The sequence below is a fragment of the Anguilla rostrata genome, chromosome 13 (genome assembly GCF_018555375.3).
Source record: "Anguilla rostrata isolate EN2019 chromosome 13, ASM1855537v3, whole genome shotgun sequence".
In the NCBI taxonomy this organism is placed as follows: domain Eukaryota; kingdom Metazoa; phylum Chordata; class Actinopteri; order Anguilliformes; family Anguillidae; genus Anguilla; species Anguilla rostrata.
In genome coordinates, this window is record NC_057945.1 from 28,492,702 (window position 1) to 28,510,262 (window position 17,561).

At 39.2% G+C, this 17,561-nt stretch overlaps 1 protein-coding gene across 2 annotated transcripts in view; it reads right to left on the bottom strand.

The window, feature by feature from the left end:
* Positions 1-2,014: 2,014 nt before the first annotated feature.
* The window catches only part of cntn3b (contactin 3b), a 65,825-nt gene continuing 50,278 nt past the window's right edge, over positions 2,015-17,561 (bottom strand). For both annotated transcript variants that reach the window (XM_064305345.1, XM_064305344.1), the window contains exons 14-23: positions 13,527-13,644; positions 12,112-12,270; positions 11,124-11,273; positions 9,223-9,293; positions 8,324-8,558; positions 7,903-8,012; positions 6,358-6,544; positions 5,832-5,944; positions 5,120-5,285; positions 2,015-4,541 (exon numbers count right to left, since the gene is read on the bottom strand). In XM_064305345.1, coding sequence (XP_064161415.1) covers positions 4,441-4,541; positions 5,120-5,285; positions 5,832-5,944; positions 6,358-6,544; positions 7,903-8,012; positions 8,324-8,558; positions 9,223-9,293; positions 11,124-11,273; positions 12,112-12,270; positions 13,527-13,644 — 1,410 coding nt within the window. In that variant the 3' untranslated portion in view covers positions 2,015-4,440. The remainder of the gene's footprint in view (positions 4,542-5,119; positions 5,286-5,831; positions 5,945-6,357; positions 6,545-7,902; positions 8,013-8,323; positions 8,559-9,222; positions 9,294-11,123; positions 11,274-12,111; positions 12,271-13,526; positions 13,645-17,561) is intronic.

Here is a 17,561-nt window from a genome sequence, read left to right on the forward strand (position 1 = left end):
TAGCCAAAAGCTATGTCAGTGTGCCAGCTTGCAAAACACATTGCCATTAGTTTTTGGATTGATTTCATTTTGATAGATTATGTACCAATGTCCATTCGCTGTAGAACATACCTTAACCTCTTGAAGAACCATATCTTCTGAAATTAATTTCTACAGTCACTTTAAAGAGACAGGTGGATATATTCCCATGAAGATAGGGTCATGTCACTTTGCTGATCATGTTGTTACTTAAGTTTAATTTGCATTGTCCTTACCCATTCTTGAAAATTATGTGACCAGAAAATGGACTCATTTTATATTGTAGTTGTGAGGTACAGAGGTTAAGGTATGTTTCACAGCAAATGGACATCGATACATAATCTATTATATATAGATATAATCTATCAAGGCGAACTGAGCTGTACCTACATATAAAAAATATAAACTCATGACAAGGTGTTTTGCATGAAGTATCTCTATTTGACAAGCTGACACACAATGACATAACTTTCAAGTACAGTAATTATTGGCATAATCATTTCAAAATATCATGGAGAATCTGTGTTATAACACCCCAGGAACAGTGAGCCTTCTTATACATGCTGCTATATCAGTTGTGTAACACAAACTGCAGATTGTTTCATTACAACAGTATTTCATAGTTATGAAAGGACATGACCCTTCATGACAGGTATTATTTCACGTTAATGGCATTGTCATTTCAATGTCATGATGAACACTGTCAAATAAAGTTTCACCAAAGTTAGACTTTTATGGCCAATTAGAAATAAAAAATAGCTAAAGTTATTATTTTAACAATATGTCATGCTGTATCAGAGATATCTTTTCTATTTATTTGACATTTATTTTCATCTGAAATGTATCAGTGTCATATCTAAATCCATTTTCCAGTTGATTTAGTTATATTTCATACACCCTTGTGCCCTTGCATTTTGGGTCTAACATTTACATATTTAGCATAAAGTTTTATTAGAATCATTGCCTGCAGTATAAACAAAGATACAGCATCTTGTTTCCAATTCATTTTATAGCTTACGAGGGATAACACAATATACACATAAAAATGTTCTTTCGTATAAGCAACTCAGAACACTGGGCTTTCCCTTACATTAAATGGGCAGTTATGACACTTATAATAGACATGAATAGATAAAAATCTACAATAAGTACAGAGTAATTGTAATTCCTATGCAAGAACACCAAGACAAGTCTGATCTGAGCTCGGCAATGATGGCATAAATGTTCAGGAAGGGGACACTGAAACTCAAAGTCAACTTTTCTTCTTCATTACTGCATCAAAACATTTACTTACATAGATATAGCATGGTTTTTCATTATGCACTCCCAATGTAAAAGACTGCCCATTTAATATAAAGTGAGACCAAAAGCTCATTTTGGAATGTGTATGTTCATCATTGCACAAGTGAATAAAAAATTGGCTTTCAGGTGAATGCTATTGCAGAAACTATTTCTTTGTTCCTCTTTTGGGTTCTGAATAACAATGGGTGCCCTCGGGTTTACATCATTTTGTTTTGTTTTCTTTTTTTAAGCAATTTAGCATTTTTTGTTTTGTCACTTTAGTGATGTTTCACTCCCTTTTTAGTATTGGCAAATATTTTCATTTTTGCTTTGCCCTGCAGTGTTGGAATCCCTTCCCAAACAGTGCAGTTACCTTGAAACTGCACAATCTGAGCATGCTATTAATGAGAGCTCTGCTCTAGGCGTGTTTACTTTAACAGCAATTTCACTCTCACAACACTTGACCTTTAAAGAACTGAATGAAAACTTTAATTTCCATCATTTGGTAGATTTGTAAGTGCTAAGTATTACAAACCCACTGACCATAATCTAATATAGTTTCCGAGCCCACTTAAATAACAAAATAAAATGTTATCACTCGAGTACTGATAAATTACAATAGCAATGGAGTTAACACAACTTCTCAGCAACAAGGGAACATGATTCAAAATTATTACACGTATATTACATTTCCGATAACTTTGTTTTTTGTTTGTTTTTTTGTTGTTTTTTGTCTTTCCATAGTTTAATATTTTCATTGGTTAAAAGGGTGAAAGTCATGTTAAACATAAGTTTTGGTATGCAATGCCGTTCTAAAAATAAGTCGAAGAACAGAGATAGGGAAGCAGGAGGACATATGAAACCATAACCTAGCAACACCCACAGCAGGACAGTGGCATCAGTCAATCAGCCGTCGGAATTGTGACAGCTGCAATAATAGGAGAGAAAAATCAATACCCCATTGACTCGGCTGCGGCAGTCTAATCAAGGAACACAGGCCTCGGCGAAAGCACTGGAGGAGCAGATAGGACAGCCATGGCGAGCGCTGTGCGGGCTCCGGAGGCCTCAGGGGCCCGCGGGCCTTGTTCCAGTGGCTGAACACCGCGGGACATCGTGTCACCTTGGTTCATTTCCTTGTGCTTTCGTTCGACTTTGAAAACAAGTGCAAATGCACGGCCGTTGCCCGAAATGTTGTCAAAGCAAAGCCAGGTTGGAAGGCACAGTCTCTCTGAGTGAACGGCTTTGCCACACCACATGTAACAAAACAGGAGTCCACGTGCAACCCGGTCACAGAAGCATCCAGGAAAAGCCTTCCTGTTAACTCTTTCACTGTCCATCCATGTGTCCGGTACTGTCATGACATGCTGTGGTTCTTCTAGTAGATCCCAATACATTTTCTAGAATTTTCCCATTTTTTATTTCATTTTGATTTCCCCCGCCATAGTGTATTTTATTTAGATAACAGCTCATAAATCACACCATGGATCTGGGCTTACATTTATTGTGCTGGGGTGTGCAGTTGACCAGACATGTACAGAAGGTACTTTCCAGGAATTCCCAGTCCATCTCTCCTGTCAGCCCAGCATTCAATGCTTTTGTGATTATCAGTATCTGCATCTTTAATAAGCACTCTGTTATCATTAATGCATTTCACATCTGTGCTCTTAGCCTTCTAACTTAGCTTAGTTAAATATCACTGATAAGGTTGGAATTTATGGCTCTCCCAAGTAACTTGAGTCATACACATATTTTCTAGTGAAGGCACTAGTTTTAGTTTAAGTTGTAATTTTCTGTGTCATTGATGCAGGCCCAAGCAAATTACTGGTGATATTATGAAAGGGGTGGTGTTCGAACCAAAAGTGAGTCTTAAGAAAAAAATAAAATAAAAATAAAACATGAAAAAAACATCATGCAGATGCTCTATAGACTTAAATTCAGAGAACACTTCACTGTGCACAGAATATATACCATACTATGCTTTTATAATATATAAACCAAAAAGCACAGTATAAAATATTACATTTGACCAAATGTGCAGTGAGGAGGATCTTCATTTTTTGTAAAATCTTTAAGGACATATTTTATTATGAGACAATAGTTGTGAGTTTGTTTAGAGGCACAGGTGATTGTACTAGTTTCTAGCCCTGGTCCCTGTTAATAAAGACATACATATAAATGGCATACATTGTGTTCATTTTTAAATTGTATTTTGCTTTTACTCCATCTGGCAAACACCTCAATGTCTGGGTCATAAAGCTAAGCTGATCTATCCAATTTTAGCAAAACAAATCACACAGATGACAAAGTGGCAAACTTTGGCCGCTTTTTGCATTTTACCACCTCGTTTAGCTAATTAGGGGCTGAAATAGTTCCAATTACAGTTGGCAGGTTTGCTGCCTGGTACTGGCTTCCACATAAAGACAAGGGTATTTAAAGAGTTCACACATTGACATATTTGATGATTTACACTGTTGCCACTCCATTAATCTTAAATGCAATCCATTAAAATTAAGAATTTAGAAAGATTTTCATCATATCATCTCAGACAACCTTAAATGACCACACATAAACTTTTAGGTGAATCCATTACAATACAAACTCTCAACTGGGATGTTATTTCAGACCTATCAGAATACTTGTGAGAAACAATGACCCTAAAAGTGTGTTTTTTTAAACAATGGCACCAACAGAAACAAATATGATATGCATTTTTGTCAACTACTTTGGTATGTAAATGGAATTAAGGCATTTGTATTTTTCAAGGATCCTCGAGGCAAATAAATTAGTAATGTTGACATCAGTATTCCTGTATGGAAATATGTATAGTTGGCATAAATATCTTGAAACCTTTTCATACACTAGTGTGATGGCACAAATATGACATAAGGTGATACAGTGCATAAGAACATGCATGCAAATTTATTATTCGTGGTATTTTTTAACATTTCAAATTACAATATGCATTACCCCGTTATGTCATACTTGCCATCCATATTATTATTAGTATTTTTTTGTATGAATTAGAATTTCAGTTCAGATGCATAAATATACATAAAACCATAGAGGGGTGAACATATCTCTGCTCACACATTTTGAGTAAAGAAAATGCTAAGATGAAGCTGGAGACCTTTGTCTCAGCGCTCAGATGAAACTGGACCTGAATGTGGAGACGACTGTGATGAAGAGCAGTGCAAGGCAAAGGGAGATGGACTCCGATGCTCCTGAGCCTCGCGCACCCATGCCTGGAACAGAAAAAAAAAAATAATATCACAGTATTACAGATATTTAAGACCAAAAAAAAATGTTTACTTTTCGAAGGGAAAAACCTCTGACTGCGTATCTGCCGCCTCAATTTTTTCGACAGCGCGTCATAAATCAAGGGCCTATGCTGAATACAAAGTGCCCTCCGTATCTTCATTATTAATGGCTTTCAACAGGAAAGGCCATTAAAGAATTCGGAAATGATAAGCTTTATATTGCATCGGAAAGCAGATCTCTTTAAAGTGGGACTGAAGCACATTTCAATTCTGAACGGCGGTGGAGGGCGCATGCTCCTGCTCTGCATGCCGCAGAGCTGTGCAGTCAACAAGGAATAATAACCCGGTGGCAGAGATGGATTGCCCTGCACATGAATTTCTAGAAAGATCAGATTCCTTGCGCCCCAAAAGAAGTCTATTACACACAGATGAAACAGGATGCGAGGAGGCCAAAATAAATGTGCCATTACGATGACTGAGTCATCATTAGAACCTTATCAACTCTCAAAGGAGCAACACAGTGGGAGAAAAAGGGAGGGGGGTGGGGGGTGGGGTTAACTTACTTAATTTGTGAATATGGATAGGTTCACTTCCTACTCCCTCTCCTCCTTCACTTAAGGCTTTGACCTGGACGAGATAGTCGTCATTGGCAGAAAGGGTCAGTTCTGCTGTAGTTCTGTTAGTGGTGATTGCGTTCACATCACCATGTCGCTGTCTTCTGTATGAGACCTTTAGAAGAAAGACAAAAGCATAATTCCAGGCAAGGGAAAACAATTACTGGCTGCATCCCACTGGTAGAAAAGCATTACAGATTGCTAGTGGGAATGCTGGTTAAACTGAGAGATATGATCATGTGTTAACAAGGGTATTCAGCCAGCATAAACCGTCACTAAACTGTTTGCTGTAGTTAGTTCAAGGTGAACTGCACACACTCTGTGCTTAACAGAATCCTGCATGGTTCTGACCTGTAGCAGCAGAGCACAAGTTCAGCTACTTGATCTCAGACCTTATAAAATGTCACAAAAATGACAAAATGTTTCTCACACAATTACCCCCGCACCATTGGACATTGTGTCAAGAGAAAATCTGCGATTTAGACATCCAATACATCTATAAGTATCTTTCTGAAATGAAATCTGCAATCACAAAGTCTACTTTAGACTTCTTGCAATTCACCAAATTAATTAGTCAAGGGAAATGTCAGGTGCTGTTGCCTTTACAAATGCACTATAAGTTGGCATTTGGCTGGCAGCAAATCAGCTTCTTTGCACTTACTTGGTATCCAGTGACTTCTGACTCGGTCTCCAAGGCAATGACAGGATCCCAGTGAAGGGTGAGCTGAGAGCCAATCAGAGTCCACTCTATATTCAGTGGGGGCTGTCCTGGGGCTGAATAAGAGAAAACCCCCAAAATGTGTGACTTCACTCACAAAATGTCCATCTCATCAACCATCCCAGATTCAATCCTCTAAGGCCATAGCCCATACCCCCCCCCCTCCCCCATTCATTGTGAAAATCAGGTTATCAGAGTCAAATACAGGTCAGCAGATAATAATGTCATGCATCATCAGCTGCTAACTGGATAGAAACCTGACAAATCAAATTCACAGTCATTTGACAACAGGAATGTAATTCCCTGGAAAATGCCCTTTGACACCTAATCTATGATAATTTATAATGTGGAAAATAATACTATCGCAGTTATATCACTTAGCATGTGTGCGAGTGCGTATGTGTAAATGTTGCTGTTACATGGCATGACTGTAACCCGATCAGGAGCGTGTATTGTTTCAGAGACTCACGTGGCTTTTTAGTGGTGGCGTTGACAGACCCGGACTGAGGGCCAGTTCCGGCAGTGTTAAAAGCACTGACGGCTAAAAAATACTGACTGCTTCCTTTGAGCCCACTGACGTTAAGGGAAGAGTAATTTCCAGAGATTCTCATTTTCCCCACAGTTTCAGGCTTGGTATCATCTTCCCAATATATCACCTTTCACCAGAGTGAGAAAAAAAAAAGATTATGGCAGCTTGTGTGAAGAGACCATTCTTAAAGACATTTTTCCCCTAAAGAGGACTTAAGGAAAAAAAAAATGATTGCAAACTAATTACAACAATTTATTGCATGTATTTCATTCCCATAGTATATATTAACTAGTGATTTTAATATTCGTTTTAACATAATAGGTTTATTTTATATTCATTGGGGGGAAATGTTTACATTGGCATTGTAATGAGACACGTTGTAAACTCAACAAAGTAAATAAAAAAAAACTAATGGCTGGGTTTATCTTAATTATAACTGCTCTACCATTCATATTATTAATTTCATTAAGATGACTTCTAGAGGGAAATATATGTGTGCTATATACCCTCTAGACAGAGTGAGCCTTTGGTGTTCAAACTGTAGGAAGGTAGCTCTAGTCAAATAAAAAAATGACAATGACCATACTTTTGTCTCTTTTTTTAGGATATCTGCAACTGCAGTAAATAGGCTGAGCATTCCAACTGCCTATACTAAAGAGGTAACATTTTAATTAATAGCAGTGTTTGTTTTAACAGAAATATTTTATGTACTGAATTAATCAAACATTAGTTGAGAGATGCGGTTAATATTAATAGCCTTATACCTATTGTCATCATTTTCAGGTCTATAAATACTCATAACATGTAGAATATGTGGTTCACCTTCATGAAATTCAGTTGTCTAATATGCTAGCTAAGCAGAGAGACTAAAATTAAATTCACACATACGTTTGAAAAGGGAGCTTTTAAATGAAAATAACTGCTACAGAACATTAAAGTCTTTTAAAATTTTGGTAATAATTAGACGATATTTAGCTTCTTGCATATTTCAATGACACAACAAAAAAAGTGATATCAGCGTGCATTGCTGTCTGTTTCAAGTCTACTTCAAAACAAAGGCTGTCACTGAATCCAAGCACAGAATGCAGATAATTAGTTTCTCCCCCTTTTTAAAATGTCCTTCCAAAGTCCTGCATGGTGACATAATAGCACTATTCTTCCAAGACAATATAATCAGCACCATGGCAACACTGCAGTTTTGCGCCAAGGACCAGAGGTGACAGAAATTGAAAGAGCACTGGGTGAAAATGCATACCACTCTTTGTATTTTTAAAATGGAAAAGGGAAGGAGGCTTTTATTGCCATTGCAAAGGGAGCAAAGTCATTTAAACCCAAAGCACATATATTTTTATTTTTTTCACATGTTTCTAGGGGACAGTTATGGTAAAGAAAATGCAACATGAACTTTAAATGCTGGTAAACAAAGTCCTTGCATTTCTCACTTTCCTTTTGGAAATTCATTTCCATTTTAAATAGGCAATGTACCTCGTATCCAAGGACTCTTTCCGAAATCGGAGGCAAGGCTGCCCAGGCTACTTCAATTTGCGATGCAGAAATACTTCTAGCCACAACTCTCTCAGGACCGATGCTTGGCACTAAATAAAAAGATCTGGGGTGAGAATTCAACTTTTGTAACTGACACAGTTACAGAGACAAGCATGAATCAGATAAAGGTACACCAAAATTAAATGAACACTGAAGCACACAAGAGTTTTGTAAGTGGTCATTCCCACTGACGTGAAGACATAATGCTGTGATAACTGATATCCAGTTAACATAACTTTGGCACTTCCCTGAGGATGGCGTCCTTAGAAGCAGTCTTCATCAATGCTTTTCAAAGATGCACCGCGGCATAACAGAATCAGGACTGTTCCAGAATTCTCCTCACTGCCTGCGGGTCTCTTACCTTCCTCTGCAGAGAACACTGTGGCTATTGAACTGAAGGGCCCCTCCCCTCTGTTGTTGTACGCTCCAACCTTAACGTCGAAAGGAGAGAACGGCGGGATGCTGTCGTTTCTGTACACGTAGCGGGCCAGCCCAGGGGTTGAGATGACAGCGCGCGTCCAGGTAACCGCGCCCAGGGAACGGAAGGCAATGATGTACCCAAAGCCCTCGCCATTTTGCAGTTCCTCGGGCACGGGCTGGGAGCAAAACACAAAACTATAGTGATATTAAAACACATAGAGACAAAGAGACAGACTCAGCTAGCCTCAGTCCACAAAACTGGCCACAAAGGGATCTGCATAATCTATAACCAAAACGTGTCCTTGTGCTCGGGCAGGCTGAGCTTGAGTGAACCAGGGTTCCACGATTTACCACCCTCTTCTCACCCACATTGCCAAGTACCTAAAACATACCATCATATGCATCCCCTGCAGTAGTGGGAGCATTCTCCTGAAGTACCGTGTGGTCTGTAGGGTGTAAAATAATCACCAGCTTGCTGGCGGGTGTGTCATAAAGTGGAGCTGCTGATGCGTGAGCAGCTCAAGGGGTTCAATCGGTCATTCAGAAAAAAAAAAAAAAAAACCTTGGGGGGGGGGGGGGGTGGGTCATGTGTCCCGTGCATAAATATACTCCTGTCCTGTGTGAATCTACCTCTGGCACAGGACTGCAGCTGGGGCAAGCTTCAATGAAACACTATTTCCGAGCTCAGTCACACTTGCAGGAGGTAATGGGGCCCCAAGGGCTGCCTGTAGATGAGCTGGCTTTGGCTGAGATCATAAAACGCCCCACACAATTCTACACAATTAAGCAAATCCATTAACCAGCTACGGAGAAAACTGTAAAATGTGACAGATGACTTACCTCCCATGTTATTACTAATTCTGATTTGGTGCCACCCCCGCCTCCGACGTCCGTGGGAGCTGTATCAGGGACTACATGGCAAAAACCCAGAGGATCAAAATTATAATGCAGTCAAGAGCACTGATGCACCCGGCCTGCGAGCCACCCATCCCTGTCTCCAGTGATAGCTTTACACATTTACTTATGATACTGTTTCCCATTCGAGAGCACACTCCCCTTGGACAGTGAAAAAAGGCAGAGAGAAATCATGCTTTTTTTGGGGGGCCTGCACTGTTCAGGATTTCAGATTAAATATGCAGGGAACACCATACGGGTTGACAATTGTTTGTGCTGCATATTGCCACTGTAGGTTTGGGGACCACTCATGTGCATCCAAAGATATATTTGTAATATCTACTCTGTCAGAAGGGCAAATGGATCAAATGAAATGTAAGAACTGTGGTGTGTGTGTGTGTGGTATGCATCTGGACATATTGGTGTGCGAAAGGCACAAACAGAATGGAGGACAGTGGTCTAAAGACAGGGAGTGTTGTGACTGTGTATGTACAGGTATGCAGGCATGTCTTCACTTCTATTTTCCTTTTATACAGATGGGGGACAAATTACAGGAAAAACCTCAATAAATGAGTGGAGAAACACAACAAATGCAGATGCTTTCACACAGGTATACTGCATGATACAATTAAGCAATGAACATCCTAGCATGCTCAGTGGCATGTATAAAAATGCTAAGCAGGAAAAGTTTACCTTGATTTTGGATAAAGATGGCTAGAGGAAAAGATCTAAGTGACTTTGAAAGAGGGTTCATTATTGGGGCACAGATGGCAGGAGCTTCAGTCACAAAGACTGCTCAACTGGCTTGTGTATCAGTAGGAACAGTGACTAAAGTGTCATCTGCATTTAGATCTATGGGAAAGGCATCAGTAAATAGAGTCAGAAATTGTGGCCACACATTTGATGACCGTGATGCTCCTGCATTAGTGCAATATGTAAGGAATGAGAATGTCAATGAAGGACGTAATCAGACTGTGTCAGCAAGAACAGTCCGTCGACAACTACACAGAGAGGGATATTATAGTAGGGTTGCAGTGCATAAACATTTGACAGTTCAGTGGTGCAAAAACCATAAGCACTGGTCTAAAGAGATATGGAAAAAAGTGATATGATCAGATGAGTCATCCTTCACCATATTCTCGACAAGTGGCCAAGTGTGGCATACACCAAGAGAACAGTGAGCGGGTCTGGTGAGCTCTGTTATGCTGTGGCGGGAATTTTCCTGGCATAGGGAAACCCTTCCCACTGCAAATCAATGCAAAGTTATTCCGAGTGATCACCTTTATCTTACGATGAAACATTTCTATCCTGATGTCTCATCCAGGATGACAATGCCCCCATCCATAGGGCACGAGAGGTCACTAAATGGATTGATGAATATGAAAATTATATGAATCATATGCTATGGACTTCACAGTCACCAGATCCCAACCCAATTGATCACCTTCGGGAGATTTTGGACCAACGTGTCAGACATTGCTACTATTCCACTACCATCATCAAAATGCCAAATGAGGGAATATCTTTTGGAAGAATGGTGTCCTATCCCTCCAGTAGAGTTCCATAGAGTTGTTGAATCTATGCCAAGGTGCATTGAAGCTGTTCTGCCAGTTTGTGATGGCCCAACACCTTAATAAGACACTTTATGTTTGTTTTTCCTTTCATTTGTCACCCATCTGTATCTGAAAATAGACATGCAACACTGCAGAAACACTATATTTTTCTTTAGCACTGTACTGTTGCTCACCTATGCAAACTTTTTTGTACTATGCTTCGCCAATATGTATTCAGTCATGGCAATAAAGCAAACTGAATTGGACTGAATTGAACAAGATGATGCAACTCACCAGCATCCTCTGTCCTAGTCTTGATGGAAGGAGGGCTGGGCTCCCCCATTCCCACACTGTTTCTGGCCACCACCCTGAACTCATACTCCACCCAGGCATTCAGATCCACCACAGTCGCCGTCAGAGTGTTTCCGTCAATGGCTTCCGGAACTGGTCTCATACAGGACAGAGTGAAATCTCATCACTTGAAGTAAAATGAAAGCAAAAAAGCAACTGAAAAGACAAGGGAAGGGGCGGGGGGAAGGGAGCTATTCATGACAGCTTTTGCACATCTATTTTAGTAACAGATAATGCTTGCAAATGGCATTATTTGTCACTTGCTTTTTCGTACAAAGCACTGTGACACATGTAATGTTAAATGTTTCAAATTAAATGTTTCAAACCAGCAGTGACTGCTGTTTAAGACTGCTAATCAGAGGCTTTAAAAATAAAATTGTTACATTCGAAAAAAAAGAAAAAAAAACTAAAAATAGGGATGTCTTCATTTTAAGCGATTGTTAGTTTTTTTTGTTGATATTTTCTGTTTCTTATTTCTTTTCTGATTCTAACATTAAACATTATTTTTTGAAGAATAATCAGGTGCATGCATACACCATCTGGAGCATAAGATCATTGTACATGCAGCTTTGGAGTTACTTAAAGTGTATTTTCCAGGAACCCTGATTTCCCAATGCAATGTTGTCAGAAACAGTAACTATGTAAAACATCCTTCATCACAGACAAAAATCTGTCTGGACCAATTGGAAGCAAAAACATGCATTAAACCTGAAATAATATCAAAAACTTTAGAAAATGATTAATTCTTTAAGTGGCCTTATTTATCATTTTTTAAAATCCCAAATCCCCCACAATCATAATCTGAGAATTGCTGGAATAGACCACAAGATACCCTTTTCATAGCAAGGCAGAGTGTTATGAAATTACGGCTATTCTTGTACAGCAGCTCATGGTGCCCTGTGGTGTGGTCTCCGTGGCTGTGTTATGGTACCTGTATCAACCGCCTGCCATCCCACAGTAAACGGGGTCCTCGCCTGGATGATGTAGCCGGTGATGGGGCTTCCATTATCTCTGCCAGGACTCCAGGAGAGCTGGGCTGTGCTGTCTGTGATCTCCTCCACTGCTACACTGTCCGGAGCGCTTGGAGGACCTGACTCAATCAGGCAATTAGCAAAGTTAGCTTTCACAGCATCGCCCAGCGATGTCCCCCATCTGCCCCCCCTCAGGTGCCATCACTGTTCTTCCAATTGAATCTTACTTTCCTATTATTTCAGGGAAAAGGCTTTCTAATAACTACAGGTTGAAGTGTAAGTCATCAGACTGTCAGAAATCACTGTGTGTGTGTGTGTGTGTGTGCACGTACGTGCCTGCAGGCGTGCATGCATGCGTATGTGTTAGATTTTGTTTAGTTCCAAACAATGTTCTTTGCTGTCTTACAGTGATTCTCTTTGGCCCAGCCATGATGTAATCTGGAGGTTTGGTGTGCTGTTTTATCAATGTGCAAATGAGGCAATTAAAGACATTTCTTATAATTCATTATCGCACATAGCACCTTCTCAGAGCATCGGGAATGTAACATGCCTGCATACAAATTCAGACCACTGGAGAATGATGACAATGGTGCAATGCAATGCAGAAAAATAACGGGAAAACATCATTATGCTCTATAATTCTAAACCTGCTTTTGATATCAAAAGAACAACAAAGGAGATATTCTATTAATGGTTCCACAGTATTTTCACTGCTGTTTTGGACCTTGCAGCTTAATAGAAACATTCAAGGTTTTGCAACCCATATTTGCATCACTGAGATCCTGAGATTACATTTGCTGCAATGCTCTAATATGATTTAGCATCTAAAAATTTGAATATTTGGAAAACCTTTTGCATCAGTTTAATTGAAAGGTATTTACCACTCTTAAACATGTTGGCTCGCTTTGAGGCAAGGCTTTGATAAGCAGATTTATTAATGTCGACTCATTAGCGCACACAAATTAATCATGCAATTTAGGCTCCAGTTTCAAATTCACTTCATTATATTAATCTATTCTGTTTTTCTCATTGTACTTGGATGAAATCCTGCCAGAGTACTGAGGTTTAACACGACCAGTCAGCACTGTAAAAAAACTTGCATAATGATTTTCTGAGCCAATGATGTGTCCAGAAAAAAAGCACAGATTTGCCAGGAAGAATGTTTCCAAGCAAAAAGGAGATATCTGGCTTTTGTGCAGCCCTAGATGTTCTTATTCTTGCACAAATTCTCCTCAACGAAACTGGACTGAATTGAAAATATCAGAACCCACCTGCTGAATAAGTATAGTGTACTGAAAAAGTTCAAGGGTGGTGTGTGTGTGTGCGTGTGTGTGTGTGTGTGTGGGGGGGGGGGGGGGGTACAGCTGTCTCTTACCTTTCACAATCAAGATTGCAGCAGCTGACAAACTCTCCACATCTGTATCAATGATGCAGACGTACTTTCCACCGTGATTCAGCTGTATGTTTCTGATCATCAAATCGCCAGCAATAATCTAAAAAAGCAAAGAAACCAAAATTCTACCAATGATGTAAAGCCCATATCTACCACATCCCTGTGATTTAAGAAGCCTCAGCCAGAGAACCAGTCAGTGCCGGACTTATTATAGGACTGGACTTTCCAATATGTCTTGGGAAACAAAGAACTATATGGAGCAAAAAGCTGTTGCTCAGGAATTGTTACTGTACCATTCCCCTACCTCCCATTGTTTCTGTGACAAACTGTGAGCTGAGCAAAGGTCCCGATTAGTGACCTTAACTCATTTGGTTCTACAAACAAAAACTTGTAATTGTCAAAAACAATGTTATGCATTTATACTAATTGATAATGGGTTGCATTCATTATGTGGCATAATGAGATTGACCATACTTAAACTAAGTATAAAAATAAAATAATAAAGAAATTATAGTTGTAAACTTATCTTACACATTTCATTATGACACTGCCCACAATGCACATGCCATCCATGCAATTATAAACGACACATCATATATTAATACAAAGTAAAGTAGCAACACCTAACAAGGGTTGTTTCATTAATTCTCAAATGAGTTCACCATTACTCGTGTCATGCAGCATAATTTCTTCTAGCGATGATCTGTATTTAAATCAATTAAATGGTTGAAAAAAGAATCAAGCGAATGAGGATGATTCCATCGGATTTTCTCAGGTGCAAAATGCATTGGTCTTCCCAGCACAAGCAACAGAGATGCAATACAAGGGGATGGAGAGTTTGCAGTCCCCCTGAAGTTGAAGCAGATCTTTTTGCAAATTTCAAGCCTCAGATGTTTTTGAAACACACTTTAGTAAACAACAACAACCACAAAAAATAATAATAATAATATTCATGATCAGGCAGTGAAAGTTGTTGCACCCTGCTTTCATAAGCCCCAAATCTGTGGGAAAGAAAAACATGAACCCCTTTTCTTGATTCATAATCCACATATAAAAGACATAAATGCACTCTATCAGTCTTACAGCACTGCACCAGTCAATATTCAGTATTGTTGAAATTCACAATTCAGTATTCAAGTAAGTATTGTGCAAAAGCCTTTTATCTGCAAGGGCATTTCCAGACATTTAAATAGCTGTTGTTGACTTTTGATCTGTGAGCATAATACATAGCTATAAAAACTGAACACTGTCAAAGACTTTCAGTAGAGAATGACATTTCAGTATTATCGAATGTATAAACTTTTACTCCTGCACAGACACACAGACAGACAAACAGAGACAGAAATGCAGACAGACAGACAGAGAGATAGATAGATAGATAGACACTCCCTTATGTTTTATTCTAGATTATAACTACATACATGTACATATACATGTGTCATGGTTTTGGCTGATGCCACCATTTCTTTTCCTTCCTGCGCCTTTTCTTCAGTTATTACGGCCATTGGTTTTTTTTATGCACCTTTTCTTCAGTTATTACGGCCATTGAGTTGATTGAATTATACACGTGCAAATTTCCTTTTACAATTTGCACCTGTTGGTGTTCTATTTAAACCCTGAGCAAGCCGATAAGCTTTGCTTCAGTGTCACTTATGTTGCACGAAAGCCGGTATTCTGTCAAGCGAGGTAAAGGTAAAGGTAAAGGTAAAGGTAAAGGTAAAGGTAAAGGTAAAGGTAAAGGTAAAGGTAAAGGTAAAGGTAAAGGTAAAGGTAAAGGTAAAGGTAAAGGTAAAGGTAAAGGTAAAGGTAAAGGTAAAGGTAGTTGCGATATTGGATTGTTGTGGCTATAAAATTAGCACAACAGTCTTTAGCTTTGTTGGCAACAAGTTAGTGCCACAATCTAAGCTCCGTATTCTTTCTTTAGGGTTTTACTACTTCAGCCTCGGTTCGAGGTCTGTTTTCTTTGAGTTGCCCCGTTTTCTGCTCCGGCAGTTTTGTTTGGTTTTATTTTCATACTCCTTAAGCTTTAGTTCTTTTTTACCCAGTACGTGGGTTGTGTAGAGCTTTTCTTTGGGATACTCTCCCTAAGGAGTATTGTTTTCCTTTCCCTTGTCTCTTGAGACTTTGTGGCTATTTTACCTCTGGTTAATAGCTTAAAGAACCCCCCTGTTCAGTCGCGGTTGGTCTCCCAAAACTCCAACTCCCTCACAACATGTGAATATACATATGCCTACAGTACTTCCCACACATTCTGTACTAGCAAATACATCCATGAACAAAAAAGATAATAAATAAATAAAAATAAAAATCAGGAGAAATACAGGGGAAATGAATACTTAACCTAACATTTCATCATTATTGCCCATGAAACATTAAATAGGTTTAATTGTCCATTTCAAATTACAATATGTAACCTCAGGGATGGGTGGAGGGTGGTTTAGGCTAGCATGCACGTTGGCTTGAACAGTTGACTAAAACAAACATTCCTATTGCATATATTTCAGCCCTGTGGCTCCCATCCTCTCCAGCAATGTACAGGAACCAACAAAACAAACGCACACTGGCTAATTGGAGGGATGATGCAAATTATTCCCTAATTACATAAAGAGGAAAGGAAGCACAGCCAGACTAGCACAGCAATAATACTGTTCCGAGTACAATACAACATGCAATAAAGCCAAGGGGGAAAAGGGAGAAAAGAAAGAAAATAAGCAGGGTATGCTAAAGTTAATGTAAATGTAGTCCATATACACATCTAACATGAAGGCTCAGAAAGGTGTTTCACTAATTTGAGGGAGAGGTCAAGGCAAGGAAAACATCATAGACCTTTTTTGGTCTCACTATTAAACAGGACCACAAAAGACAGCTATGCAAACTAGGCACACTATGTGCATAAACCTCAAATTTGTTATTCACAATACTGAATAACCAAACAATCAAAATAAATGTGTAAATGTTCATCAGTGAGGGAGTGTTTTTAACACCACTAACACAGTTTTGCAACCCATTTTCACCTCTAGGAAAACGTGTGACAATATTTTTGACAGGCTCTGTCACAGTCGAACATAACCTTGAGGATTATTTCAAAATAGAAAGTTGGTCTGAAAATGATTCACCCACAAGGTTTCCAGCTTAGTGACACTGAAGTCCACAGCAGATTTCATAAACCTGAGTCTATGGGTAATGGACATAGGCTATGCTTCAACCACTCCACAACTGCACAGAGATGCCTGAGGACAGCTTACATTAGGGAAGAAGTGAAAAAGCAAAGCAATATATAACTGGCTAAAGGCTAGTTTCTCTTTGACAAATCAGAAACTCCAGCCATGCCTCCTGCCCCGAAGTCCCTAACCAGCAGCGACTCAGCGAGTAGTAAATTATTGGTTTATTCTTTCCCTTGGCAGTCAAAAAAAAAAAAAAAAAAGACTACAAGGAAGATCTTCTTTAATTATGATAATGAATTCATCAGAAGCAGTTAAGAGGAGATGGTAATCTGTTTGTGCTGGAGCCACAAAAAAAAACTGAAAACTGAATCTCATTATATGTGGGTACATGCAAGCGTCACTTGAAGTTGCTGAGAATTGTGTGTGTGTGTGTGTGTGTGTGTGTGCATGTGCATGCTTGGATGTGTGTGCACACGTGTACGTATGTGCATATGTGTGCATGTGTGTATCTGCGTTTGTGTGTGTGTGTGTGTGTGTGTGTGTGTGCATGTGCATATTATTTCAGGGAGAAGGCTTTCTAATAACTGCAGGTTAAAGTGTAAGTCTTCAGACTGTCAGAAACCATTGTGTGTGTGTGTGTGTGTATTGGTTTCCAGTCTTTGCATCTAACTGACACATTTGAATTAAAGTTTCAATAATAAATATAAGCCAGTTTGCATTACTCCTCATAACACGGGACTCTCTTTTAAACTTGTTTTTATAGTTGAGTTATTTTATGGTACCAATGATTCAGTATTGACCTCTAAGCAAGAGTGACTGTGGGGACATTGAAAAATCTGTAGGTGGAGGTACA